Raw genomic sequence first — 27,440 nt, 5'->3', positions numbered from 1 at the left:
AAAAGCCCCAATTCCTCCCTCCATGCCCGGGGCTTTCACCCCTGGAACCCCGGCTCGTCCCGGTTCTCTGGAGCACGGTGCCCTCTCCCGGGAGCCCGAGGAAGAGCTGGAGCAGCCTTTCCCAGCCCGGAGTGGGGTTAAATCCCGACACTCAGGATGGAAAGGAGGGACAGGAGGCAGAAAGAGCAGCCAGCACCCAGCACAGCCTGCAGAGGAGGCAGCTGAAGGATCCCAGAAACAGCAGCTGGGATTTGCCACCCTCCCACAGCTGGAATTTGGGGGGCTCAGCTGGGGAGAAGCTCCACCAGCAGGTCAGGCAGGTTCTGGCCCAGCAGAGATCCCTTTTCCTTGGCAGCTTTGGAGAGCCAGAGAGAAAATCATGGGTATTTATACGCAAACCTGTCTCTAAGGCAGCCGTTTCCAGAGTCTAATAATAGGGTTTGGGCTGGGTTTGCTGTGATTCAGGCAGAGCTCCTGTCCCGAGAGCAGATCCTGGGAAGCTGGGAAGGAAAGGAATTGCTGGGAATTGCTCTGACCCTCTGGATTCTCACACCTGAGCACCCCTGGCACAAGGCAGGGAAGGGCTGCACCTGCTGCAGAGGAACCAGGGCTGTGGAAAAGCCACCTGTCCCCAAAATCAAGGTGAGACCACAACTGTGCCCTGAGCAGTGTGAATCCACCACCAAGCCCACATCCAGAGGCCCTGGAGCTGCTTCTTGCTGACTCAAAGGGTTGGAGCTTCCCCAGGCAGCTCCCAGGGGAGGATGAAAAACAGGAAAGGTCAAAACAGCCTCGACTTTGTGCAAGGGAGAGAACAGGGCTGGGCTGGGCAGCACCTGGACAGGCTGTTCTGAGGCTGGGTCATTTCAGGGAGCAGCTCCCCACCCTGCTCCTCACTCAGAGCCTTCCCAAGCAGCTCATTCCAACACAGAATTCCTGTGTACTCCCTCCGGGCTGGACAAGGATACAGCAGTGCCACGAGGAGGAGCCCAGAGCAGCTGGGTGGGACACGGAGGAGCTTCACCCTCTCTGCAGAAAGGTGTTTGCAGCCTGTTTGATGTGTCATGTCTGACACCCAACAATTCACCTCCCTGGCAGGGTTCCTGGGGCTGCAGCACAGCGAGGGACAGCACTGCCCCTGTTTTCCAGAGGAACAAAACTCTGTGTTCCTCTGGAAAACAATGACAACTCCTAATTACGGCCAAGTTATCAGCTCCCAGCCAGCACTCCAGAACAGGAATCCAAGTGGAAGGAAAGGTGGAGCGGGCACAGTGGTTTCAGTGGGTGTTCACTGCTCTGTGCCCACAGCAAGCACGGGCTGAGGGCTGGCACAGGGGACAGTCACAGCAGCACAGAGCTGCTGCAGCCACTGCTGGGGCTGGTGCTTTGTTGCAGAGCAAGTTTTGGTTTGGATTTGCCAGCACCACAGAGCCCCGTGTGAACTCCACCGAGGGCAGAGCTGGGAGGGGGGAGATGGTGAACACAGAAGCTGCTGTCAGCTCTGCCCTCGCCAGCCAGCACTGCAGGAAAACCTCAGACTCCAGAGCTGCCACTTGGGAAGGTGAGAGCTGCCTTTCCCCAAGGTTGGCACCACTCAGACACCACCCTAAATCTGAATTTAGAGCCTCAGCTTCCAGCTGCTGCCCCGGGGAGTGGGGTGCAATGGATTCTCCGTGCTGTGACCATCCAGGCTCCAGGCAGGGAACTGGTTGTAGCACAAACATTTTAAAAAAAAAACCCTTAATGGGGTTCAGAACCTCCTCCTGTTTCTGAGGTTTATCCTATGATTCAGCCCAGCCTTGCTGCTCATCCAGCTCCTCCTGCTCTGTCCCAGCAGGATCAGGTTGGACCACAGCCCTCCCACCCTGCTGAGATCTGCACCCACCACCTGAACCAACACATGGATCCCCAGAGCTTTTCTGGATCCCAAACATCCAAATCTGCTCCCCAGTCCCCCAGCTCAGACCAACCCAACCCCAGGCACAGCATGGAGCAGGTGCAGAACCTCCCCAGTGCTCCATCCCATCCCATCCCATCTCATCCCATCCCAATCCCACCCCAATCCCATCCCACCCCCACAGAATTCCAGGGAAGTGAGTGAAAGCAGCTCCCTCCATCCAGCTGGTGATGCTGCATGTTTAAAAATGGAAATATAACAAGCACAGCACTGCTCTGAGGCGTGTTGGACCCACGTAACACATCCTGGCTATTCTGGGAAACAGAACTGCACAAAAAAAAAATAAATTTGATTCATCCTTCTCCTCTCTGGATGATTCCAGAATTTTTAAGATGCTGAAGTCTAGAAGTCAAAGGATCTTGAAAAAAAACATTATAAATAGCAAACAAACACTTGGCTTCACAGATAACACAAACACTGATCCCATTAAACACATAATTGTCCCAGTTTGGTTTTTTCTTCCCAAAAGCACAGGTTTATCCCTGGAAATGTCTCCTGGACAGAGCAGCTCTGGCTGTTCCTCTGTGGTGCACGATGGTTCATTCCTGGACATTCAGTGCACTCCAGTTCATTGTCAGTCAGGTGTTCTTCCTCCTTTTCCCCTTGGAAAAGGAAAATTCCTAAGCTTTGCTACCTGAAAAATACAATTCCCTGGGTGAAAGACAGCAGGTGAGGAGAGCAGAGGGTGGATGGGGCAGAGACAGAGAGAATTTGAGCTGGATTTCCCCACATCTGCAGCCTGCAGCAGAACCTCACGGTGCCACCCCCTGTTTTATTTTCCATTTTTCTCTTCTCTGGTGTGAGAGGGAACACGGGGAGCAGCAGGGATAACCCATCCATGGATTTTCCAACGGCTTGAGGCAGAGGAGCAGAGGCTGCCAGAGCTCCTCGAGGAATCCTCCAGCACCATCCTTCACTCAGGGAGCTGCAGGGGCTCAGGGGGCTGTCCAAGAGTGCCAGCAGACGCTTTGGGTGGGTTTTTGGGCCGGCCCAGGTGCGTTCCTAGCCTCCCACTTTCCTCCTGGGCTGCCTCCTGCGGGATTTCAGGATGGTGTAGTTGGCGTAGCGCGTGTGCCGCTCCGACAGCAGCGGGACGTAGAACGCGCGCAGCAGCCGCGAGGACCTGGACAGGCAGAGGGGAAAAGCAAATCCATCATCCCTTCAGCACCCAGCTCTCTCCTCCTTGGTGCCACCAGAGCTGGTTGGCACCGGTTTAAGAGGCCAAGCTTGTGGAAAAATCTCTTCGCCCAGGATTTTTCTCCCGGGAAGCTGAGAAGCCTCAGAGAAAAATGAAGACAGTTTCAGCTCATTTGTTTCTCCTGTGTTGTGCTCATGTGGAATGTGTTTGGAGATTGTTCACCCACAGGTGATTGTTTCACTGCATTCTGGTGTGAGTTGTTTTCACTCTTTGGCCAATCAGTTTCCAAGACTCTGAAACTCTTTCAGACTTTTCCAAGACTCTGGAAAAAGTCATGAGTTTTCATTATTATCTTTTCAGCATTCTGTAAGTATCCTTTCTGTATTCTTTAGTTAGTTAGTATAGTGTTCTTTTATACAATATAGTACCATAAAATAATAAATTAGCCTTCTGAGAACGTGGAGTCAGATCCATCATTCCTGCCTTCATCTGGGGGCAACACAAATACAATACAGCCTCGTGCCCACCGTCCATTCCCAGCAGGACTGAGGGGGAGAGAAGGCAGGGAGGTAATTACTGAGAGTAATTATGAATTCTTGAAATTATTGAGAGAAATTAAATTGAACTGTAATTATTGAAAGACATTAAATCCCAGATATCAGCAACCAGGGGTTCTTGGGGGTCACACAGCCTTGTCCTTCTGGGGCACTGTGAAGGTGAAGGGCTGCATTTCCCTCCTGGAATCTCCTCTTTTTTACCCCATCCCTTCCCCCCACGCCTCTCTGAGAAACAAAAAGCAGCTTTGATGGGCACTGGCATTTTGGAGTTTGGCTCTTGAGCCAATCTTCTGTGGAAATATTGAATTACAGAGGGCTGGGCAGCTCTAAAAGCCACACTCACCCCATGCCCTGCCAGTGCTGGGAGCTGGCATTTCACAGCCTTTCAAAAACGGGACCAGTGGAGCACGGAGGGTTTAATGATGTCTGGGTGAAATTAGCACCTTTGATTGGGTTGCTAATTGCTGGAGCTGTGCTGGCTGAGAGCATTGTGAATGAATGTATTCTCTCACTAATGGTACGGTCAGGGTTTCAGTGTGAAGTGGACAAATAAAATCCTTCAGCAGCAGCTCTGAGCTTTGTGAGGCTTCAAAAATCCGAGCAACTCATTGAAATCGGGGCTGAGGCAGAGTTTTGCTTCCTCAGCACCACAGCTTCTCTTTTTGTGAGTTTAAGATCACCTGGATGGGAAAACATCAACCTTTGCCAGCCACAAGTGTCACCCCAGTCACAGAAAGCTTGGAAAGGCAGCAGCAGCTCTCAGATTTGGATTGCTGAGTCTCAGGGATGGCACACTCCTGCTGGCCACTCACTCCCAGCTCTGCTGCTCTGAACACCCAATTCTAGCGATTTTTTAATTTTTTTTTTCAGCAGAAAGAAGAATTGTGTTTTGTTTGCTTTCACTGGAGATCTTTCAAAAGCGCAGCACAAAAACAAAGGCAGGAACTGCCACTGGGAGCTGCAGGGGCTCCCGAGGCTCTGGCACAGCCTGGCTGGGCTCAGCTGGGACCAGGCAGCTCCTGCACCCTCCCTGTCCCCTCCCAGCTCAGAGAGAAGGAACCTTCACCTCCTGTCACCTCTCCGTGTCAGCTCAGCCACCTCAGACAGCAGATGGCACATGGAAGGGGCTGGGTGACAGATGACAGGGAATATATTTAATGTTCTATTTGCATTTGCTGCTAAATTTGTCCCCCAGAGACGGAGTGTGTGGAGCCTTGATCAGCTCTCAGCTCCCACAGCAGCAGCAGGGCCGGGACTGCTCCAAGCTGGCTGAGCAGGGTTTGTTTTTCCAGGGTTTTTGGGCTCTGAAGGAGGCACTGCTGCAGGACAGAGCAGCTCCCAGCTACCAGAGCTGGAAGCACAGTGATCCTTGGAGCTAAGCCTGTTTCTGCCTGAATTTCAGGAGAAACAAACCAAAAACTGCTCCAGCAGTGCCAGAGGAAGCTGTTGTGGGATGGAAGGAAATCCCAAGTGAAGATGTCCTCCCTTCCCAATTCCCAGACTAACATGGACTGGCAGCACTTGGACACCTGCAGGGCTGAGATCCCTCCTAGAACTGCATTTTGTGACTTGAGTTTGGTGACAGCAGAGCTCAGAGAGAGGCAGGAGGAGGGAGCAGAGCAGGGAATGGCAGGAGGAAGCTGAACTCTGCCACAGAGCCACCTGGGCACGTCCCAGAGTCACTTAAGCAGGTCCCAGTGCCACCTGGGCAGGTCCCAGAGTCACCTGAGCAGGTCCCAGTCACATGGACATGTCCCAGTGCCACAGGGGTGGGTCCCAGTGCCACCTGGGCAGGTCCCAGTGCCTCCCAGGCACAAGAAGCTCATGATCAAAGCTCTCTGAAAACCCTTTAATGTCTGCACTTCCTCTGGAGGTTAAACTCTGTACCAACACACACATTTCAGAAGTAATTCAGCTACTTTAAAAACAAAAATATGGAAAACAACTGGAGGAAAACTCCATTAAAGGGAACAAGACAGCCTCTTATCAAAGCAGGGTAATGCTATGCTCCAGCAAGGTGACCCAATCATTAACTTTGCACTGAGAATTTTATTTTTTTTGATGGAAAACCCAAGTGTTTGGAGCAAGCAGACAGCTCAGCCCTAAAGAGCTGGAAAATATGTGCTCCTCAGAGGGGAGCTGTGATATATTTCCCCTTTTCTGTGCCAGATTCGGAGCATTCAGCCAATATAGAATTAAATGGACCTTGGCAAAGCAGCTTCCTGAGGAGCATAATTAGCTGGTGGCTGGGAGTGCTCTCTAATTCAATTAGCAGCACCATTTATCAGAGCCAGCTGAGATTTACATTTGCACTTGCTGACGTCAATGGGAGACTCACAGCGAGCCCCAGAAGCCTCCAGTGCAGCAGGACTGAACTGAGCTGCTGGGGTCATTGATTGCAATTTTTCATTTATTTTCACACAAAAGCTGCACTTTGGGCTGAGCTGGGGAGGTGCTTGATGGGTTTGGGGTTTGTTTTTTTTTTTTGCCCCTTGCTCTGCAAACCTGAAACCTCAACTCAGCTCCAAAGATAAAGCAAGGAGGGTAAAGCAGCTGTAAGAACACACAAATGTGGCTTTAAAGCAGAAATGCACATTTAAGGGCAAATCCTCTGCACAAGGAGTGCCTTTGATGCCTCAATTGCCTCGTTAATAAAATTCATTGGCCACCTCCTTCTCCCTTCCCAAAGTGCTGCCCAAATGTAGCAGCAGGTTCTCCTGGAAAATGCAGCTCATGGAAGACCTTGCCAAGGAAAGCTGTTTGTGTCAGCGAGCTGGGAACACCAGAGCCCTCCTGGGAGCTGCTCAAACATTGCCACTCCTTCCCCTGCTCTTCCCAGCCCCACTCCCTGCAGGGCCCAAGCACCAGGAAGCAATCAGGTCTCTCATGGAAAACAGGAGGGCACTGAACTCTGGGTTTGTTTCTTACAGAGGTTTTTCCAGTCTCTGTCCTGGGGTGACACCTTCGTGAGCTCTGAAGGGCTAAATCACATCCTTGCACAGCTCAGCAGGGTTCCTGTGTTTGCAGGAATGTAGGAACAACATTCCCAGTCTGACAGCCCTGATCCCACTCCCTGAGAGCCTGGAGGAGAGCAAATCCCAGTCTGCTTCTCACAGACTCCTGGCCAGACACTCCAGCAAGGTGCTCAGTGAGCAGCACAGCTCTGCAGAGCAGACTCCAGCAGGGATCTCTTCCGTGGATTTTCTGGTGCCTGGTAAAGGTGTGGCCCTGCTGACTGCCTCCTCTCTCTGCCAGCTTTCATAACATTTTTCAGAGCTCATCCCCCCTGATGATTTATACCTGTCTTGAATGTGGCTGGGACAGAAGAGTGACAAGTCTCCTGGGAGGAGGTGACATCCACCTCATTTCTTTGGAAAGCAACCACAGAAAACATTGCTTCAGCAGGAAGCTTTATAAAGAAATTGTTTATTTCTTTATAAAAATACTCCTTCTCACCACCCTCCTCACAGACTTTCAACTCTAAAACAACTTAGGTCATAAATTTTGCAAGCAGGAGTTTGACAAAGGCTCCACTTTGCTGGGAATTGGATTTCAAGCTGGCATTTACCCACGGATCTCTCCTCCCTGTCCACTTTTGCCAACAGAAATCCCAGACTGCCCCTATCCCTCCCTCTCCAAAGTGCAAATCCTACCTGGAAGCATCAAGGAATGGCTTGTAGGCAATGGTCACCCACTCCTCTCTGTTGGAGGAGTACCTTGGCTCCCTGGGGGTCTCTGTTGCTGTGTCCAAGTCCACCAGGTAGTGGCATTTGGAGATGTCAATCTGCAGGAACACAGAAGTGCTGGGATTTATTTCCTGTGGGTTTGCTTCTGTGCTCATTCACAGCAGTCACAAGAGGGCTGCATTCCCAGCAGCAGGTGAAATGCTTTGTGCAGGACACAGGTAACATAATTTGAAGGTTTTCAACCAAACCTTTGGGGGGGAATCCAGCAGGAGACATCATTATGAAACCTCCTCCTTCCTGCTGGGAATCCTATGTCTTATCCTGCCTTACTCCCCGAAACTCTTCCTTGAGGGATTTCAGCTCACTCTCCCACAAAATTGTACTGCCAACTTCCTTGGCCATGCTCGAGATCCCTTTTCTGAAGCACCTTTGGGGTTTAATGTAACAATTTAGGCTGGAAACAATTTAATTAGCTGGATAGCAGATGGCTCTGTGGCATCACAACTGAGTGGCAAATGAAATTACACCACAGGAAACGCAGCTGAGGATGCTGAATCCACTTCTTGCCCTGTGTGAGAGGAACATTCCAGGCCCTGGGAGAGGCTCTGGCTCATTAGCAGAAGGACTCCCAAACCACTAACCAAGTTTATCTGGAAGTGATGTAGAACCATTCAGAGAAAGACAAGCTGCTGCCTCAAGGACCTCACTTGTCTCAGCCTAAATGCCACCCTAAAAGGGCTGGGACTCCAAATTCCAGGTGCAAGCCATGTTTCCCTTGAATTTTCACACGTTACAGTGAAGCCAAGGATGATATTCCTCCTGCTCTGAAGGCCAACATGGCACCTCTGCATTGATTTGGGGATTTACACAAGACTTGGGTGATGCACAGACCTTGAAATGAAAGAAAGGAACGAGTTCTACTGAACAAAGCTGCGAGGGATTTCTAAATTACATCCTCTCCTCTTCTCTTCCCCTTTCCTTTTCCCCCTCCCACTCTTTCTTTATTTGATACCACTGCTCTGCCAAGTGGAGGAGAGCTGAATTGGATGCCATGCTGGCTGACAGGAGTGGGAACAGCCCAGAGCTGGAGCTAAGGGCACATCTGCTGCTGCCATGGGGTCTGGATGGTGCTGGAAGTGAAGAGAAAAGTGCTTAAAAAGCCCCTTCTCTGAAGGCAGCTGCTGTTAGCAGCTTTCAGGCCTAATCTGCTGGTCCTGCTTGGATGTATCTTGGGAAGAAATAATATTCCTTATCTCTTTCTTAGCACTTTCAGAGACAAATGCACCTCCCCAGCTGGGCAAGTGCAAGGTAAGTGCAGCTCGATGTGATTGAGGAATGAGAGATTGCAAAACAAGATCAAATCACTCTTCCCCCAGTGTCTCATAGCAACAGGAACACCGAGGTTCCCTCTTCCATTTCCAAGCAGAGCAGTAATAGATACTTACACCTGAAAGAGTGAGATCACAGCCATTAATGGTTTTATCCATGGCTCAGATAATCCTCCTGAACCATTTGTTTTCTCCCCTTTAAATGACCAACAGCCTCGTGATATTTAGAATTATCCCCTCTCACAGCCCTGTCCAGTTCTTGCTAATTATTATTCTACTTTTTGAAAAATCTGAATATGCTCTTACTCACTAAATCTGGGGAAAGATCTTAATCTCTTGGGGTAATTAGCAGGTCAAAAGTAAAAGTTCTAAGCCCCTGTTTAATTTCAGATTTCTCAAGTCCCAGGCCCTTGAGCTTGCATGAGAAATAACAAAGTTGTAGGGTGACATTAAGGAACAAGCATGAAACAAAAGTGTGTTTTGCTCTATTAGTCACAGGCTGTAGCAGCCAGCTGTCTGTGCTAAAAATAAGCCCCAGTTAAAGATTTCATAAATTAAATGCACTGCAGCAGACAGCTCCTCTCAGGTGGGAAAACGCCTCCTTCCCATTTCCAGTAACTGCATAATGAGCCTCAAAATAAGAGTTTTAACCCACAAGACTGCCAAGACTGAACCTGTTAGTAATTTTAAACATGCCAGCTAGCAATAATTTTAAGACATTCCTATCTGTGCACTGGTTTTTGTTCAATTCAACCAGGAAATAAATCAATAATACCAATATCAATTATCTTAGCAGATTCCCACTAACGCAATTAAGTTCCAAATTAAGTTCCTCCTCCTCAGTTGAAAATATGATGAATAGTTTTATATTTAAAAAGAAATAAAAGAGGAACATTTCAATTCCTGCTCTGTGACAAATATTTTCTGTGGGGGACTTCAAATTACGCATTCCTGTGATCACATTAACACACTACACTAAACCCAAAACTGCAATAATTAGGAGTTCTTACTTCTGCTGCTTCTTTTATTACCATGATGTCTTCAAACTGGCAGATGAAAGGCAAACAGAAGCCACTCACAAGAACGGGGAGATTTTCAAGTGCTGCAGAGGGACCAGTTTTGCTTTGGAACTCCCCAGGAAGCAGAAATGAGGAGATCCACTGTGAGGCACTGCATTAATTGAAATTACCCAGCGAGGCAAGGGAAAGAAAGCAGGAACAAATCCTTACATATCGAGATGGCTCCTCCTTGTTCTGGTCGTTCATGTCTGCAGGAATGATCCTGGTGCCCAAGGGCCCCTTGGCAAAGGGTTTGGGCAGCTGGCCCCGGAATTCTGACAGGATGAACTGGAGCTGCCAGCTGCAGGGAACAGGGAGAACACTTTGTGTGAGAGCACCAAAACCAGAGCCAAGGACACCAGGCACACCAGAGCTCCCCAGGAACTTGTGGCCAGTGTGCTGATGGAAAACCTTCAGAATCCTTTATTTGGATACTTTGAGCACCAAAACCAGAACCAAGGACACCATCCCCAGGCACATCAGAGATTCCCAGGAACTTGTGGCCAGTGTGCTGATGGAAAACCTTCAGAATCCTTTATTTGGATACTTTGAGCACCAAAACCAGAACCAAGGACACCATCCCCAGGCACATCAGAGATTCCCAGGAACTTGTGGCCAGTGTGCTGATGGAAAACCTTCAGAATCCTTTATTTGGGTGCTTTAACACTGTTTATGCCACTGCTGGTGACACCAGAGATCCAAGCCCCTGAGGGTTCCCCACACCCATTATTCTGCCCCTCATTACTGCACCCTCATTATCCACCTCACCTAATTGCACCTTTCCCATGGCAGCACTCACTTGTCTGGCAGGAGGAAGCTGCTGGGGAACCTGTGCCACTCCTTTCCCACACAGACATGGACTGGCCTCCCCTCTGGCACCGTGTGGATGCTGGGGTCAGTGGCAATCCTGTGGAATTCAGGGTACAGGTCCAGGGGCCCGTGGTAGCCTGTGGGAGGCAGAACATCATAATTAAGGTTAAAGTAAGAGGGGTATTTAATGAAAGCCTACAAAAATTGTTTCATGTATAAATTTTTAACTGATAACTCAGTGAATAAATGAATTGGTCTGTGCTAAGAAGTGGCTGGATTCAAAGCCTCACATCTTATCCTCAGTGCCCCTACCAATTTTATCCACATTTCCCTGTTCTGCCTGTCAGTGGCCACCAAAACCTCAAAAAATACTGATGAGGTGGAAGGCTCTGATCCCAGGAATGTCCAATCCATTTCTATTAAGGATTCGTGCACCTAATTCATGTTTTACACAAGAAAATGCTTTTCCTATAGGATTACCTATTTGAAAGCTGAACTATCTGCTTTAATACCAGGTTTTAGATCAGTGGAGTTGTACTGGTGGAAGGTGAAGAGGATTTTTAAGTGATGCAATTCTGGTGACCCATTCATACACACATACGGATAAATGTATAATTAATAATTAATGAACCAGCAGAACTTATTCCTTCCCCCTGCAGCAACAACACCCAAACTTCTCGAGGTTCCTGATTTGCACAGCACGACTTCTGCAGAACTGAGCCCAAGAGGCAGGAGAGCAGAGGGCAAACAAGAAATACCAACCTTTGAATAAGGCAACAGAGCGTGACAGTGACAAAAGGCCAAAGAGGAGGACAGTCCCCAGGGCCAGCCAGTTGGAGGACACTGTGTAGTGTTCCAGGCGGTAGCGCTGGAAGATGAAGTGGTAACATTTCTCAGGGAAGAGATTAAAAAAAAAAAAGAGAGACAATATGAAGTTACTCCAAGTCTGATCCATTCAGCAAAATTCGCATTTTTCACAAAGCTCTTACAACGATGAATCCCCCACCAGATCTTTGGGCTTTTTAAATTCAGAGCCATCAAAATGTACAGAAATTCAGAGGGTTTAGACATGTTTCAGTGAAAATTTGGGGTAGTTCAAGAAGTTTTCAGCTCTTTTCCCTAGGAAGACCTAAAGTGCTCTCTCAGGGGCTCCAGCTTGGTTGCTCCCAGGTGAACCAGGGGCAAGGGTCCCTTTCAGACAGCTCTGCAGGAGTTCCCTGCAGACTCACCTGATTTTCCATGCTGGACTGAATTCCTGCCTAACACCAGCTCCATGACCCAGATTTCCAGAGTGACCTCTGGCTGTTTACCCTGCCTGCACAAACCACAGCTTTGAAGTGAATAAAACACCACAGAGCACATTCTGCATCCAGCTTTAAACACAAGTCACTCTGAAACTGATAAAAGAAAAACTGATAAAAGAAAAATTGATAAAAAGAAAATTTGTAAAAGAAAAATTGATAAAAGAAAAATTGATAAAAGAAAAGCCCTTTAGGTTTGTTTTTTTACAATTAAAAAGCCTTTCTGGGAATAGCCAGGAGGAAACACATCCAGTCCTTGCCTTGGTCCCTCCCTGCAGGAGTGGTTATTCACTCCCTACCCTCAGCTGGTTTGTTTCTCTTGTCCTGTTTGCATTTTTCTCATAACATCCAAGAGGGGGAGAATGACAAACTTGTCCTGCTGGTGGGCAATCAGTTCCAGATTCTCAGCTGGATGCTCCACACTGGGCAAAATGTCATCAAACAGTGGCAAAATATGCAAGAAACGTACACGAAACTTTCCTCAAGCCATATTCACAATGAAAATAAATGAACATTGCTCTGTGATGCTCTGAGAGCACAGAGGAATTCTCAGTCAGAGCCAGAAAATTGGTGCCATTCCAAGCTGGAACCTCTGTGAAGGCAAGGACTGGAACTCCTGTGGGAGTGAGTGGAGATGCAGAGTGAGAACAGCACCTGAAAGATGAGGGACTGAGGGGTGGGCAGGAATTCCAGCAGTGCTGCACAGCAGGGTGAGGCCAAACAGCTGGAACAGGCTCCAGCAGGGACTCCTGGCTGCATTCCTGGGAGTGAGAACAGCACCTGAAAGATGAGGGACTGAGGGGTGGGCAGGAATTCCAGCAGTGCTGCACAGCAGGGTGAGGCCAAACAGCTGGAACTGGGACTCCTGGCTGCATTCCTGAGCCTTTTTAACAGCAGGAGATGAATAATTCTGAGCTTTGGGAACGTTTATATCAGTCTCTATTAGTGCTTTGCTCTGTGAAGTGTTTCAAGTGATGTTTACTAAACATCCAGGTTTTGGCTCTTCCAAATGTTCAATGCAATTCCCAACATTTAAACGAGATCCCTTTGCCTTTTTTCAACCCAGTGAGGGAGGGATTCCTTCTGAGACACATCAAAATGCATCTCCTGCACACCCACATTCCTGCCCTTGGAGCTGAGCAGCCAAGGAGGCACAATTCCATCAGCAGGTTACTGAACCCTCAGGGAATCTCTTGGATTTTGGGTGTTGTTGGCACTACAGCACCACAGCTCCAGGAATTCCCACTTGGGACTGGAGATCAACTCAAAATAGTCATGAAATAATGGCTGGGAAATATTCTCAGCTATTTATTAAAAACCACTGGAATTTACCTGAAGAGCAGAGAGAGCCACAGCACCAGAGAGACAGATGAGGGGATAGATGGGGAAGAGAAATCTCTCTTCTTTGTGGGGCTGGCTGAAAAAAATCAGGATCCAGATGTACATGGGAGCCAGGGTCAGCCAGTAGGGACGGCCCAGGTTCTGAACTGGAAGAAACAAAACCTCAGCAAAGGAGTAATGCAAGAATTCCTTCTCTAGCAAAATCCCCTCTCCCACCCAAAGCCCACTCTGGAGACCCAAACACACCCTGCTCTGAGCACCCCTGCTGCTAAAACCCAGGTAACACACCCAAACAGCCAGCAGGGCATTTTCCTCAGAGGGTTTTTGCAAATTCCTACAATACTGACAATTCCAATGGCCTTAGGAAGAGCAAAAGCAGAAAATAAGTGTTAGTGGATCCAAGAAGACACAAAACCCATCAGGAAGTGCCAGGCTGACAATTCCAATGGCCTTAGGAAGAGCAAAAGCAGAAAGTAAGTGTTAGTGGAACCCATCAGGAACTGCCAGGTCTGAAGAGGCAGACAGGAGTGCTGGGTTTCCTGCTGGGCATTGTACACACCAAGATCAGAAAGGGCCTCCTCAGGAGCTCCCCTTCCCCTCCCAAATGCTTGTTTAGATCCTGAAGTTTGCCCAACCTTCAGTGCCTCATTACAAAAATAACACAAGGAGAGGTCTCTCAGGCGCCTTCTGCTTAACAGAGGAAATAACTGATTCAAAAATAACAACAATTACCCTGAATTTCAGTCACACTGAGGAGGGCTCTACACTGCCTGACAATTTTCAGTCCCTCTCCTACCCCTTGCTACTCCCAACAGCAGAGTTAAGCAATTAAGCCAACGGCATTTCACAGACAATAAGAACAAAGCACTTGGCAGAGTCGCTCCTGCTGCTCAGTACAAGAACACCAAGTGAACAGCAGGAAATCTTGCATTTACAGGAGCCCCTACTGAGCTTTTACTGCTTTCTGAGAGTTTGTCACTCACAGCCAAGGAACAGATATAAGCAAACATCCCTTAACATACATTTTCATCGAGGATTGTGTTACTGTTTGTTGTAGTCAGTAAAACAAAACCAGAGAGCAAAGCACTGACTGGACTGATGAATCTGGAGGCTGCTGCTGAGCCTCGATGACTCTTCCTTAGGAAAACAGCAGAGAAGATTTACACTTCCCCTCTGGAGTCACTTACAAGTGTCATGTGTTCAAACTGATGTCATTTTATTCAAGAAAAAGCCCAGTGTGAAGCAGGGAATATTCTGGTTCCTCTATTTTTTTTTAACTCTCAGTATATCCACACCCACAGGGACACTTCCCAGAGAGGGCTCAGTCCTGGCAGCTGAAAAACCCACAGTGCCCAGAGCAGTTCAGCTTCAATCCCAAAAGGTTTCTACCCATTTCCAGCTGCAGACAAGATGGGAACAACACCAGGTTCAGCTTCCTTCCCCTTCAGGACTATTGACTGGGCCATTCCTGATGCATTACATGTCACAATGAAGCTGAGGAACCACACACCTTGGCAGGCTTGCTTTTTTTAACACATTTTTCCTCCTGAGGTGGAGGCAAGGAACAATCCTGAACTCTAATGAGCTCCAGAACTTTCCTGCTGCTGCAAAGGCTCTCACTGCTCCCAGTTTCACTTCCAGGAAGGAAAAGCTGCTCTTTGACAGGCAAACCCTGCCAGCTGCCCTGCACTCACCACGGAATTTCTGCAGCAGACACTCCATCAGACAGGTCAGAGGCAGCACGAGCAGGGCCAGCACAAAAACCACATTGAAATTCAGAAAGCCATTGATGAAATAGAAGTACCAGGGTTCTGTACCTGAAGGGTGAGAAAAAAGGAAAAAAGAGGTTTAAAACACAAGCATGAATGATGGAACAGCAGCTTTGGCCCTTCTTTGCCTGGCACAGCCCACCAGAGCAGCTCACACTCCCACCTGCCCAAGAAGCTTCATTGTCTTCCTGCTCAGAAATGATTTTTCTCCTTATTTTTTCCCTGAGGGTGAAAAATAGTCAGTATTACATCTGCTGCTCATGAATCCCAGAGCACTCCAACAGCCAGCAGAACTCTGTGACACAGAGCTCACCCCTGCATTCAGAAGGACAGCAAGGAAGCAGAGGTGGAAACTTGACCCCAAATTCATTCTTTCTTTCTAACTGCAGAGGAGTAACACAAAACCACACAATGTCATGTAATTCTGGAGTGAGGATGTTCATTCTGGGCTGGCAGGAACAGAAAAGGTACCAAAAAGGATTAAGAAGGAAAGGAGTTTGCATTCTCACTTCACCCCAACAAAGACTCTGCCACTAAATGCTGGTTTTGGTCCCTCCTTAGACTCAGCACTATTTAAATGTCCCAAATTCAGCCTGTTCTGACACAAACAGGAGCCAGGCAGCTCTGCCTCCACACTTGGGAACTGGCTGCAAGCTCTGGAGGATGTAAACTGAAAGAAACTCCAGTCCAACTGTCATTTATTTAGACTCTTAATTCAGGATGCTTAAAGCCCTTAACAATGAGGAATGCCAGTTCCTCTCCACACATTTCCCACTCTCTCAGTGTGATTAGCTCAATCAGCCAGTAAATGACACGCGGGGGCTTTAATCACTGCACTGTTGTGACATGTGTCACATGCCACAGCAATTTCCTGCAATCAGAGGCACTTACATCGGGTCCGTGTTGAAATTAATCAGACAACTGAATAGCAGCAAGGAAAACCCAAAAGCTCTGCAGCTCCTGCAGCTAAAAAAAGGGAGAAGCTGCACTGGGAGTGTCACAAACATGGCACTGGAGTCACTGCTTGGCCAAGCAGCTTGGGTTTATGGAGGAAAGCCTGAGTTGTCAGCTCTGAAAGCAAACAGCAATTATATAAATAAGTTCTAAATCTTTGCAGGGTAAGTTCAGGGACCATCCTGTCACCTTTCTGGCTGTGATGGAAAGCAAAGGGAACTCACCCTGAATTCACCTCTCCCTGCTCTGGTTTCAGATTTGGCAGCCTGGGGGTCAGGAGTGAAGGACACTCCACGAAACACAACTCCTCCACGATCCACACAGCCCAGATAACACTGCTAATGAACAGATCAGCTGCTCTGAAGCACAGCTTTCACCAAAAAAAAGCTGCTCAATCACATTTTTTTGCAGTGTGACTGAATTGCCCAGAAAAAAAAAAAGCACCGGAGCCTCCCCTCCTTCTCCAATGAGAGATTTTCTTGTCTCTGAGAGGCTAAAAAAAAATGAAAAGGGGGAAAAAAGGAGAAGAGAAGAGTGCACAGCAGGCAAAGAGCACCAGGCTGGCTCACTGGTGACACAGCCATTCAGAGGCACTCAGGCTCAAAGCCTCCCAGGGAAGAAGGGTTTTTATTCCTCTTATCCACATGGCTCAAGGTGAACTGAGACAGAACTGCAGCCTCAAAAAGGAACAACCCCACTGCAGGCAAGAAGTCCTGGCCCAGAACAACATCTTTGATGCAGGGAGGGGCACTGAGAACTCTCCACGCTCAGGGTAATGGGAATATGCTTGCAGAGCAGGAGAGGAGATGGAGAATCCTTCCTGCAAGGATCCACATCCCAGTCTGGGCAGGTGTGGGATACAGGAGACAGAGTGGTGGAGGCAGTGGGAAAGGAACCCCAGGCAGCTCCTGGCACGGTGCTTCCATGGGGAAAACCAGCTGGAAGCACTGTCAGACCCCCAGTGAGAGCAGGCTTTGAACTCTGAGTCTGGGAACGGCCCCGGGAGCAATTCCAGAACTCAAACTCAGGAGTGAATCAAATTTAGCCACGCTGCACCTTGACCACAGGAATGGTGAGGGCAGCTCAGGCCAGAGCTGTAAAAGAGGTTTAGGACAAGGAGCCCCACCCTGGGCTGAAGCCTGAGTGCAGGAACTGCAGCTGGCAAGCAGTAACTAAGCTGCAATAATTTGGTCATGAGTCACAGCCCTCGTTCTGATTCAGTGCTGCTACAATGAACAGCCTGCTCGCTGCATTTCATTTATTCTCACTCTGCTCAAGAAGCAGGGCTCCACAGAGAAAGGTGTCACATGAACAGCTCCAGCATGTTCCACCCAAGCTGAATAAAGCTTTCCAAAGTGGGACAAAACTCTGGTCACAAATTATGACTTCTTAGAATGTAAGGACACAGAAACACCCCAAAGCCTCAGAAACAGGGATATACTCTTGGCAGCTGTTTTCCCTTGGCTGTAGAAACCTAATCACTCCAGGGAAATATTAACTGCACGGACAATATTTATGTAGAGGGAGGATATTGCTAAAGACAGAAGAAAAAAAATTAATTGAACCTTGTCTCAAAAATACTGCAGTGCTTACACTGGAGATGATCTGGCCTGGTGACTCTGCCCCCATCATGTGAACGTTGGGAAATCCCAGCTTCCAGAGCCAAGAGGGATTGGCCAGCCTTTCATCTCCCCTGGCAGTGTTATTTTTCCCCAGTGTTTTGAAGCTCTCTAAACACACAGCGTTGTCCTGGCCACACTGCATTAAAGAGCAATTCCAGGCAGGCTCTTTTACTAGCCCGAGGATGTTGTATGAATGTCACTGTGAATAAAACTCTTCAGGACAGATTGGTCCCTGGAGCCTTCTGCAAACAACTCATGCACCAGTGTGGAAAAGGTCAGGCACAAGGCCCTGCCAAAACCTATCAGAGACAGAGCCTGGAGTTTACTTACACAAAACTTCAGCCCCACACTTCAGAGCCTCCCTGCAGAGCCCAAGAGCCGTGGCAGAGCAGCTGCTGTCCTGCTGTGCCAGGCACAAGTGACAAATCAGCACTCACACCACCCAAAACAGCCCCTCAACCCAAGCAGCAATGCCAGCTGCCAGAGAAAGCCTTGCTGCTGCTCACCACTGCTGAGCCCCCCTGGAACAGCTCCTCTGGCCTCAGACAGAGCACAGAGATGGTGCAGGCATCCTCTGGTCTCTGCCAGCCCTTCTGAAGCCCTGCTAGAATTAATTTCCAGCTCTAAAAGTGCAGGATATGGACAGAAAGAAGCATGGATTCTGCACCACTCCTCACTTTCCCAAAGTTCTGCAGCCTGACTGCGAGGAGCAGCAGCCAGGAACAAGATTCAAGCTGACAAACACACACAGCCACTTGTGCACAGCCAGTGAGACACCTCCTGGCAGTTTCACAGGAGTGGGAAGTGAACAAAAGCAGCACAGCTCCCAGCGTGGAGGAAGCGGGAGCGCATTGCCAGCTCGACAGAGACATCCCGTGTCCAGAAGCAGCAGCTGCAGCCCTTGGAGCTGGCAGGCTGCTTTTGCTTTAGGGCACGGCACAAAAAGCACTGCCAGTCAAGGGCCAGGGCAGCCAGGAAACCTCGGGCTGCCTCCCTGCCTTGTAATCCCAAACTCACCGTAGAGATCAGGCCCGTGGGGGGTGAAGACATTGTACAAAACGATGTTGAGAGGTGCCACCACCAGCTTCCCATAGTAATAGCTGTCCACCACCACTAAGGGCACCTGGAAAAAAGCAGATTTTGGTTCAAGTGCCAGCAGCTCCAGCAGATTTTCCTAAAGGAACTCATCCCTTCTGTTGCCATGCATTCCCTCTTTGTGCTGTTGCAGGCACTCACCAAAAACAGGATCAAGGACACCACACACCAGTTCAGGAAACTTTTCCACCTCTTCTTCAGGATCAGTAAGTCAAAGGCAATAGGAAGCCTGAAAGAGAGACCAGCTGTCAGCTGGAGACTTGGAGAACCCCACTGCAGCTTCTGCTGCCCCTTCAAAGCAAGAGACAGAACCACCACTCCACTGGCCTCTGCTCCTACTCCAGATTCATCATCCAGCTCAAGTTTTACCATATTAATGCCAGGAAATCTGCCCAGCTGAGCTGTTCAAAAGCCAGGAAGTCTGTACAATGATCCTGGGCTAAGCTGGCAGCTCAGTGCCTGCTGGTTCTCCCCAGGCAGGTGAAAAGCACCTGAGGAAGGGCAGAAAGTGCTCCTTACCCCAGAGCTGCGCTGAAGGGCCAGCCCAGCAGGGCTCCAGCAGCCACCCCCAGCACTGCCACCGAGGTCCTGTCCATGTACCAGCCCGTCATGGCCACCACCGTGGTGTACATGCAGAAACTGCTGGGCAGGAAAGCTGCAACACAAAGGGATTAAAGGTCAGCACGGCTTCCCCACACTTCACCCAACACCTGCAGCAAGTCTTACAGTGGCTGGGAAAACAGGTACAGCCAGCCAGAGGGGCCAGCACACAAGGCAAAGTGCCAAAGTGTCAGCCTCCTTCCTTGGAACAAAGCATGTCCAAGGAAGGCAGGCCAAGAGCCTGTTTAAAAGGCACAGCAATATTAAAAAACAGGAGGCAGCAACAGAAACAGGCCTGGAAATTGTAACACAGAGAACAAAATTTGAATCAAGGCTTGTTCTGCCATGAGAATACAACAGAGAGTACCCTGGAGATGTGATTTTCTTCTCTCTGAACCTTTCTTAGTGCCAGTGCCAAGCCAACTCACCTGCAGAAGCACAGAACATCCCCGTGCTGAGCACTAGGAAGGCCAACATCAGCCTGCTCACGTGCAGCCCAAACTTCTTGCACACAGCCCTGGGGAAGCAGCAGAGAAACAGGTACGACAAAATAGCCCCAGGGCAAGAATCAGCAGCACCAAGGCATGCAGAACCACAAACAACCCATGGAGCAGCCTGAGAGATCTGGGCTGGGGGATTCCCAACACTCAGCTGCTGCCTCAGGCCTGGGATTTCAGACCCCGAGTTACCCCAGTGCAAAACTCTGGGTGGGGCCTGGCTTCTCCCAGCTGTGCTTGTGCAAATCTCAGGAGCTTGTGGCTGCACTGCTGCACACTTCCATCCATCCGTGATCCCCACCCCCCACAAAACCCCACCATGCAAAAAAAGGCACAGTTCATCTCTTCAAATCAGAATGTGGATGAGAAAATTCCTGTCAGTGCTCTGGTTTAAGGAGATGAACTGTGGCTTCTGACAAACAAAAAACTCATGCAGGGTAGTGGCTTGAACATCAGGAATCAAAGGTAAAAATAAAAATCCAATTTAGACAAAATAATTGCATGTTAGGGCTACTGATTTTAGTGGCTGTAAACAGCACTGGCAGAGAGATTACAGACAGCAGCAATCAATGTGTTCCAGTCAAATTCACTGTGATAAGCAAACACAGCACCAGACTCTCCTCAGTCTGCAACACTCCCACCCTGCTTGCTGCCAGCAGTGAGGAAACGAGTGGAGACAACAAAATGCTGGAGTAGAGGTGTGGGTGGGAGATCTGGGAGTGCAATTTTGTCCTAATTGTGGCCTTCTGACCAACATCTCAGTGAGTTATCACGAGAACACGCATTTTCTCATCTACACACGAGCCTCAAAGCTTATTTCCTGTGGCAGGAACTGTCCCTGGCACTCACACTGCTCCCACACATCCCCTGCAGACACTCTGACACTCACTTGTAGAAGTAGAGTTCACAAATGCAGCTCAGGAAGGCCAGGAAGCATCGCAGGAAATAGAAGATGAGAACCTAGCAGACACAGACAGAGTCTGAATGAAGCACAGGACACAAAATGGGCTTGTAAAACATCAGGGGAAAGCCACAAACCCTTGGAAATCCTTCCAGGGAGGTCAATGTTTGTCAACAAACCAGTTTTATAAACACGAAGTCAATTTAAACCATGTTTTATAAACATGAAGTCAATTTCAACACCAAACCAGGCAGCCATTTCCCACACACGAAATGTACATCTCATCCTCACAAAAGCAGCTTCCACACACGAAATTTACCTTGTTGGTTTGCAGAACCCTGGCATGGAACCAGGCTGGCAAGGCATGGAGCCACAGGTAAGCATAGGAGCGGATGGCGTAGGCAGGAGAGTACTCCCATGTCTGAAACCCCTTCCCGTAAATGAGGTAGTGTGTCTACAACAGAGATCAAACAAATAAATTAACAAGCAGCACACAAAGCAGAGAGTTTTCCACAAAGCAGAGAGTTTCCAGAGCAAAATATTTCTCATTGAAACAGAAGGATCAGCACGAGGCTCTAAATAAATCTGCATTTGCACAAGCCAGCTGGAAAGTGAAACAGAGAGCACAAGGTCCTAAATAAATGGGTATTTGCACAGGCCAAATTCAAATTGCCAATCCCAAGGGCAGGAAGGGACTCACCGGCTCCCAGTAGTTAAAAGTCTCGTCACAATCCGAGATGTTGCTCAGCAGAGCTGCACAGAACCTGGCCGAGATGAGACACTTGAAAGCTGTTGATCCTTCAGGGGCCCAGACGTGCCCTGCTTTGCTCCCGGATGATCTAATCCAAAAGGGAGGGGGGAGGCAAAAAATTACAAATATGAAGACTCAGCAATGAGATCGCGGCTCACAAGGTGACAGCGAGCAAAGGGCTGAGGGTGGCATTAGGGCGGGGGGGATGGGGATGCCGGTCCCCTCACAAGGGGCAGCACAGCACCCCCAAAGCAGCCGGGCCGGGGATGCTCCGGCACCGCCCCCACAGCACGGACCGCCCGTGCAAAACCCGGCACCGGCGGCCCCGGTGGCTTTAGCAGCCCCGGCATCCCCGGTTCAGCAGCCCCGGTGGTCTCAGCAGCCCCGATAGCTCCGCCAGCCTCAGCAGCCCCGGTGGCCCCGGTGGCCTCAGCAGCCCCGGTGGCCTCAGCAGCCCCGGTGGCCTCAGCAGCCCCGGTGGCCTCAGCAGCCCCAGCAGTCTCAGCAGCCCCCGTAGCCCCGGCGGCCCCAGCAGCCTCAGCAGCCCCGGTGGCCCCGCTCCGTCCCCGGCAGCACCCACTCGTTCCGCGCCTCCTCGCTGCCCCCGGGCTCGGGCCGCCGCCCCGCCGCGTCCCCGCCGCCCGCCCGCGGCCGCTGCCGGGCCCCCTTGGCGGCCATGCCGGGTACGGGCAGGCAGCGCCCGCCGGCCGCCGCGGCCGGGCCCGAGCAGCTGCGGGAGCGCGGCCGAAGCCGCCGCCGCCATCACGGGTGTGGGCAGCGCGCTCCATGCGGCGGCGGGAGAGCGACAGGGACAGGGATTGACTGAGGGACAGGGACAGGGACCGAGACAGCGATAGGGACCGCGACAGGGAGAGTGCTGCCCCACACACCGGGGTCCATCACCCATCTGTGTCCATCGCCCACCCGGGTCCATCACCCACCCGCCCGGTCCCTGTCCCACACACCCGGGTCCATCCCTCACCCCGTCCCTGTCCCACACACCGGGTTCCATCCCTCACCTCGTCCCTGTCCCACACACCCGGTCCCATTCCTCACCCCGTCCCTGTCCCACACACCCGGGTCCATCCCTCACCTCGTCCCTGTCCCTCACACCCGGCTCCATCCCTCACCCCGTCCCGGTCCCTCACGCCCAGGTCCGAGCCAGGGTCCGTCCCCGCCCTGCCCCTGCCGCCCTGTTGGGCAGGAAAGTGAGGGAATGGGGAACGCACCGATGGAGAATGTTCTTTATTTGATACCTCCTGTGATCAGGAGATGGGGGAAGGACAGCCGGGAGGGATGTGGAGGGGTTGGAGCGTGTACCAGGAAAGGAAGGGAGGTGGGAAGGGGCTGCAGCCCCAGGAGCGGCTGAGGGAGCTGGAAAAAGGCTCAGCCTGGAGAAAAGGAGGCTCGGGGGAACCTTGTGGCTCTGCACAGCTCCTGACAGGAGGGGACAGCCCGGGGGATCGGGGTCTGCTCCAGGGAACAGGGACAGGAGCAGAGGGAACGGCCTCAGGCTGGGCTGGGGAGGCTCAGCGTGGACACCAGGAGGAATTTGCATTAGTAAAGAGATTAATCCACTCTCACAGGACCCTAGGAAAGAAACGCTCCACTTTATAAAACGAGGTTTCATTACACACACACAGAGAACAGGAGTGCTTGGCCCTCATTAACAGGAACTCCCACATGGAAACGTGTGCAGGTGCTCAAAGTCCACCCTGCCCTTGTGACAAGCACTGCAGGAACACAGCGTGAGGTCCAAGGACATGCAGGTGACATTTTCCAGGTCACAAAGTGGCACAGGAGCTGCTGGAGCCCCTGCAAACCACGGGAGGTGTTCTGTTCTACCTCAGGGTCACACCCAGGTGTTGCTGGATTTCCTCCCGAAAGTGCAGCTGCATCTCGGCTGCCTCCCGGCAGCCCAAGGCCCTGTCACAGGACTGGAAAGTCACCCTGTAGCACAGGCTCCTCCGTCCTGTCCCTGGCTGCTGGAAATTGTCCCTTAGCTGGATGGAAACGACCATTTCACCTGACACCCTCCTGGCAAGGCTGTGAAAAGCCACTTCATCAAAGTCCTCCCCGTCAGGAAGCCAGAAGCTGACATCGTGCACGTAGGAAGGTGGATAGAGGGAAAAACTCTTGAAAAGCCTCAACTCTCCCTCAGGAAACTGCCTGAGGAAGCGCTTGTCCCACGTCCAGAGCATTCTCCAGTCGGATATTCCACACAGCAGCATGGCCAGGAGGTCCAGGTTCAGAGAGGCAGAGACAACAACCAGCTCCTGGCTTTTTAATTCATCAGGAGCCGTCCTGATAACCCCCACACAGGAGCCTGAGGGGTCAGGGTCTGTCCCCACACAGAGGAAATGCTGGATTTCACCAAGCTGCCTTTCAAAAGCAGCAAAGTCACTTAGCTCAGTTCCAAAACTTGTTGCTTCCTGCAGGCTGATGCTGGGTTTGACACCAGAAACGCCCTGGTGGAGGGAATTCACAGTGGCTTTAATGTTGTCCACCAACATCTGGACACAGCTGCTCTCCGTGCCCCTGCTAGCTGCAAGCACAAGAAGCATCTCATGGAAAGCAGGCATGGAGTGGGGAGTGATCCGACATTTCCTAAAAACTGGCCCAGAAAGAACCAGAAGTGTCCCTGGGGAAAATGCTCCTTTTTTTATTATTGCCTGAGCATGAGGCAGCAGGGAAGGCCTGAGGTAAAACTGCTTTGGAACTGGGCATCCTTCCTGTGCATTCTCATCTGTGTCCTGGCCAAAATGGGAACACAAAAGTGTGTTTGTCAATCCCTGAGATATTTTGTCAGTGCTTGGAGCCTCCCCTGGGCTCAGGGTGATCCAGAAGATGTTGGAGTGGCAAACACCACAGGGGTGACCTTGGTGCAGCAGGGGAAGGCAAGAGCTGATGTTCTGCAGAGGAAAAACTTGGCTGAGCCCTGCACTGAGCTTCTCCTTTACTGTCCTTACTGGATGACTTGAACTCACTTCGAGGAAACCCCTGTGAAAAATAAAAGTGCAAATTACAGACACCATCTGTGATTTCCTCCCTGTGGCCATAATTTGAGTGCAGCAATTCACCCAAAACATTCTTAAGCCAGCAATGACCTGACCAAGCCAAGACTTTCCCCAAATGTGTTACACATTTTCAGGACACTGGTGTTTGTCTGCAGGTGACAAGAATTCACTGCAATTTGCTGGGAAAAAAAAGGATTTCGCAGTCATCATATCCATTTATCTGACCCCACTGCTGGGCATTCCCACTGAGAGCAGGAGAGCTGCTAATGCCAAAGAGAAAACAATTATAAAACTCACCTATTAATTTTATCCACGAGGACTTCTGGCACTTGAAAAGAAACTTTTTGGCTTCCCAGTCGTGTCTGGCAGCTCACAGGTGTGAAACACGGGGGTGCTGTGCTCCGTGTGAAAATGTGGTTCAAAGCACCCTCTACACAGAAGGATTTATCCTGACTCCTGAAAATACACAAAACCAGAGCAAAGTCGCTGCTAATTTCTGATATTTAATGTGCCTCAAGTAGGCAGGAGCAGATGATGGCCAGAGGTCCCTGCCAGCACCACCCCCCAGTCCTCCTGTCTTTAGGCTGAGATTGATATTTGTTCTCAAACGGATGCTTTTGACCTTTAAAATCCTCAGATAGTCTTATTTTTAGAGGGCGCTTTGGCAGGAAGCTTGCATTTTAATCTTGGTTATTCTGCTTAGAGATGAACAAGAACTGCAGCTATTTTAAGGAAAATTTAAAGGAAAATTTCAAGGAAAATTAAAAGGAAAATTTCAAGGAAAATTAAAAGGAGTTCCACTCCAGCTAACAAGACACTAAAAGAATATTCTAGCGCTGGGGCATTTTAAGAGCACAGACATCAGAATTCCAGTTTTGCCACGCGATGGTTACCTGTAACCTGTGCATTTGTATCCATCGACAGTCTCTGCTTTAAAAGGATGCACGTCGCTCAGGATAAAGCCGGCTCCTGCAGCCACAGCCACGATTTGCCAGCTGTTGTGCCACTCCCTCCTGGGCTGATCCGCAGGAGTCCCTCCCTGGCCATTGCAAAGGGCCACGTGGATCTGTCCCTCCTGTGCCAGCACTTCTGCACAGCTGGGAGGGAAAGCAGAGCAGAAAATCCTGTTAGCACAGCCCCAAATCCCCCAGCGCCCGAAGAACACCCGGAACGCGGCTGAAAAGCTGTGCCACTGCCGGTAGTTAACACGGAATTAATTAATTCGGGTTTACTCACCTAAGGAAAAAGCCGGCAAGGAGCTGCCTGTTCTTCACCACCCCGGCCTTCCTCCCGCAGTGAGGGAAGTTGAAATAAATGCGATCAAATTCCCGTTTTCCCGGTGAAAAGTGCTCCTTCAGCTTGGTGCAGTCCACGGAAAACACAACCTCGGCTCCTGCGACAGCAAAACAAGGCTCTGCTGGCTATCAGGGAGGAAGATTTTAAACAAAGGTGGGAATGTAAATTCTCCAGGGCGTTTTGAAGTAAGCGAGAGCTGCCTGGAGCATTGGGAACGCCAGGAAGCCCTGTGGGGTTCTCTTTGCCCTTTGCTCTCTTTCAAGGCAGCAGAAACTTCTGAAAACAGATGAAAATAATAATTTCAGTACTATTTCATCCTGATCAGATTTTAAAGCATTTCATTTGGCCAGCTGGGCCATTCCAGTCCCTCCCCTGAGACCCCTGGAGGGGCGGGGGGCTCCAAGGCGCGGAGCAGCGGCGGGGGGGAGCGATGCCAGGAGGGTGACACCAGGGTGACAGCGATGCCAGGAGGGTGACAGCGATGCCGGGAGGGTGACAGCGATGCCGAGAGGGTGACAGCAGAGCTCCCAGCAGCCGCTCCGTGCCCATCCCCAGCCCGTCCCCGGCGCGCACCCACCGCTGTCCCGCAGCCGGCGGATGCTCCGCGCCGCTCCCCCGCGCCCGGCCGCCTCCTCCTCGCTCTCGTAGCAAGTGGCCACCACGTGCGTGGCCTGGGCCCCGCAGAGCGCCGCGGCGAAGGAGAAGTTGCCCTCTCCGAGCAGCAGGACGCGGCGGAGCGGCGGCCCCATGGCCCCGGCCGGGAGCGGCGCTCGCAGCCCCGGGCGCTCGCTCGCAGCCACCGGCGCTCGCTCATGACGTGCGGCCGGTCAGCGGCCACTGCCGGTGGCGTTGTGGCCCCGCGGGCATCCCCGGGGACTCCTCGGTAGCCGCTGCTCCTCCCCCGAGCGCGGAGAGGTGGCGGTGTCCCCGTCAAGGATGCGCCGCGGCGTCCCCGGCAGCGGGAGCGGGGATTCGGGGAGCTCGCCCCGCCGCCGTGCAACAGGAAATGGGTGTTGCGTTCAAAAAAAAAAAAAAAAAAGGCTGTTTAAAAAGCCGAGGAATCGCAGACTCGCAGAGACACAGAATGGTTCGGGTTAGAAGGGGCCTTAAAGCTGATCTTCTGCTGGGACACCTTCCGCTATCCCAGGTCAGGTTGCTCCAAGCCCCATCCTCAAACATTTCCAGCACTTCCCAGCTTCTCTGGGCAGCCTGTGCCCGAGCCTCACCGCCCTCACAGGGTAAAATTTCTTGTTAATACATTTCCAGCACTTCCCTGCTTCTCTGGGCAGCCTGTGCCCGAGCCTCACCGCCCTCACAGGGTAAAATTTCTTGTTAATATCCAATCTAACCCTGCTCTCTGTCGGGTTGGAGCCATTCCCCCTCGGCCTGTCACTCCAGGTCTTTGGGAACAGTCTCTCTCCATCTTTCCTGGGGGCTCCCATCAGGTACTGCAAGGCCACAATTAATTCACCCTGAAATCTCCTTTCCAGGCTCAACAATCCCAATTCTCTCAGCCTTTCCTCATAGCAGAGGTGTTCCAGCCCTGGAATCAATTTGATGGTCACCTCTGAACTGACCTTTGCCTGTACCTGTAATTTTTATTCTTTGACAATCTTTGTGCTGTTCGAATTCCCAAAGGGGAGAAGCAGAGACAGACAGAGAGAGAAGAAAAAGAGAAGAGGAGCGGTGGAAAGGTGCTGGAATCATCATTAGGTGTCAGATAATTGCAAGGGGTAATAAGAAAGTCCCTAATTCCACAACA

General features: G+C 50.7%; 2 protein-coding genes across 6 annotated transcripts; both read right to left on the bottom strand.

The window, feature by feature from the left end:
- Window positions 1-2,249: 2,249 nt before the first annotated feature.
- ALG9 (ALG9 alpha-1,2-mannosyltransferase) lies at window positions 2,250-20,995 on the bottom strand. 3 transcript variants are annotated; one of them, XM_041413956.1, is made up of 13 exons: window positions 20,934-20,995; window positions 20,603-20,673; window positions 19,645-19,733; window positions 19,136-19,271; window positions 18,758-18,845; window positions 18,539-18,644; window positions 14,871-14,993; window positions 13,168-13,322; window positions 11,297-11,402; window positions 10,524-10,671; window positions 9,896-10,025; window positions 7,306-7,436; window positions 2,250-3,080 (listed from the first exon to the last, which is right to left on the bottom strand). In XM_041413956.1, exons 3-13 carry the CDS (start codon window positions 19,691-19,693, stop codon window positions 2,960-2,962), a joined length of 1,293 nt encoding a protein of 430 aa, XP_041269890.1. In that variant the 5' UTR covers window positions 19,694-19,733; window positions 20,603-20,673; window positions 20,934-20,995; the 3' UTR covers window positions 2,250-2,959. The 3 variants fall into 3 exon arrangements, with proteins under 3 accessions (XP_041269890.1, XP_041269891.1, XP_041269892.1); XM_041413958.1 differs by lacking the exon at window positions 2,250-3,080 and having other exon boundaries at window positions 7,302-7,436; window positions 11,297-11,426; XM_041413957.1 differs by lacking the exons at window positions 19,645-19,733; window positions 20,934-20,995 and having other exon boundaries at window positions 11,297-11,426.
- A 1,925-nt stretch (window positions 20,996-22,920) lies between these two features.
- FDXACB1 (ferredoxin-fold anticodon binding domain containing 1) lies at window positions 22,921-26,647 on the bottom strand. Of its 3 annotated transcripts, none has more exons than XM_041413873.1 (5): window positions 26,252-26,647; window positions 25,619-25,775; window positions 25,276-25,479; window positions 24,680-24,838; window positions 22,921-24,365 (listed from the first exon to the last, which is right to left on the bottom strand). In XM_041413873.1, the coding sequence occupies exons 1-5, from the start codon at window positions 26,490-26,492 to the stop codon at window positions 23,207-23,209; spliced, it is 1,920 nt and encodes a 639-aa protein (XP_041269807.1). In that variant the 5' UTR covers window positions 26,493-26,647; the 3' UTR covers window positions 22,921-23,206. The 3 variants fall into 3 exon arrangements, with proteins under 3 accessions (XP_041269807.1, XP_041269806.1, XP_041269808.1); XM_041413872.1 differs by having other exon boundaries at window positions 25,619-25,803; window positions 26,256-26,647; XM_041413874.1 differs by having other exon boundaries at window positions 26,256-26,647.
- Window positions 26,648-27,440: the final 793 nt, after the last annotated feature.

Source organism: Onychostruthus taczanowskii, unplaced genomic scaffold (genome assembly GCF_017590055.1).
Source record: "Onychostruthus taczanowskii isolate IOZ18803 unplaced genomic scaffold, ASM1759005v1 scaffold43, whole genome shotgun sequence".
NCBI lineage: Eukaryota > Metazoa > Chordata > Aves > Passeriformes > Passeridae > Onychostruthus > Onychostruthus taczanowskii.
This window is presented reverse-complemented; position numbering and strand designations above follow the sequence as displayed.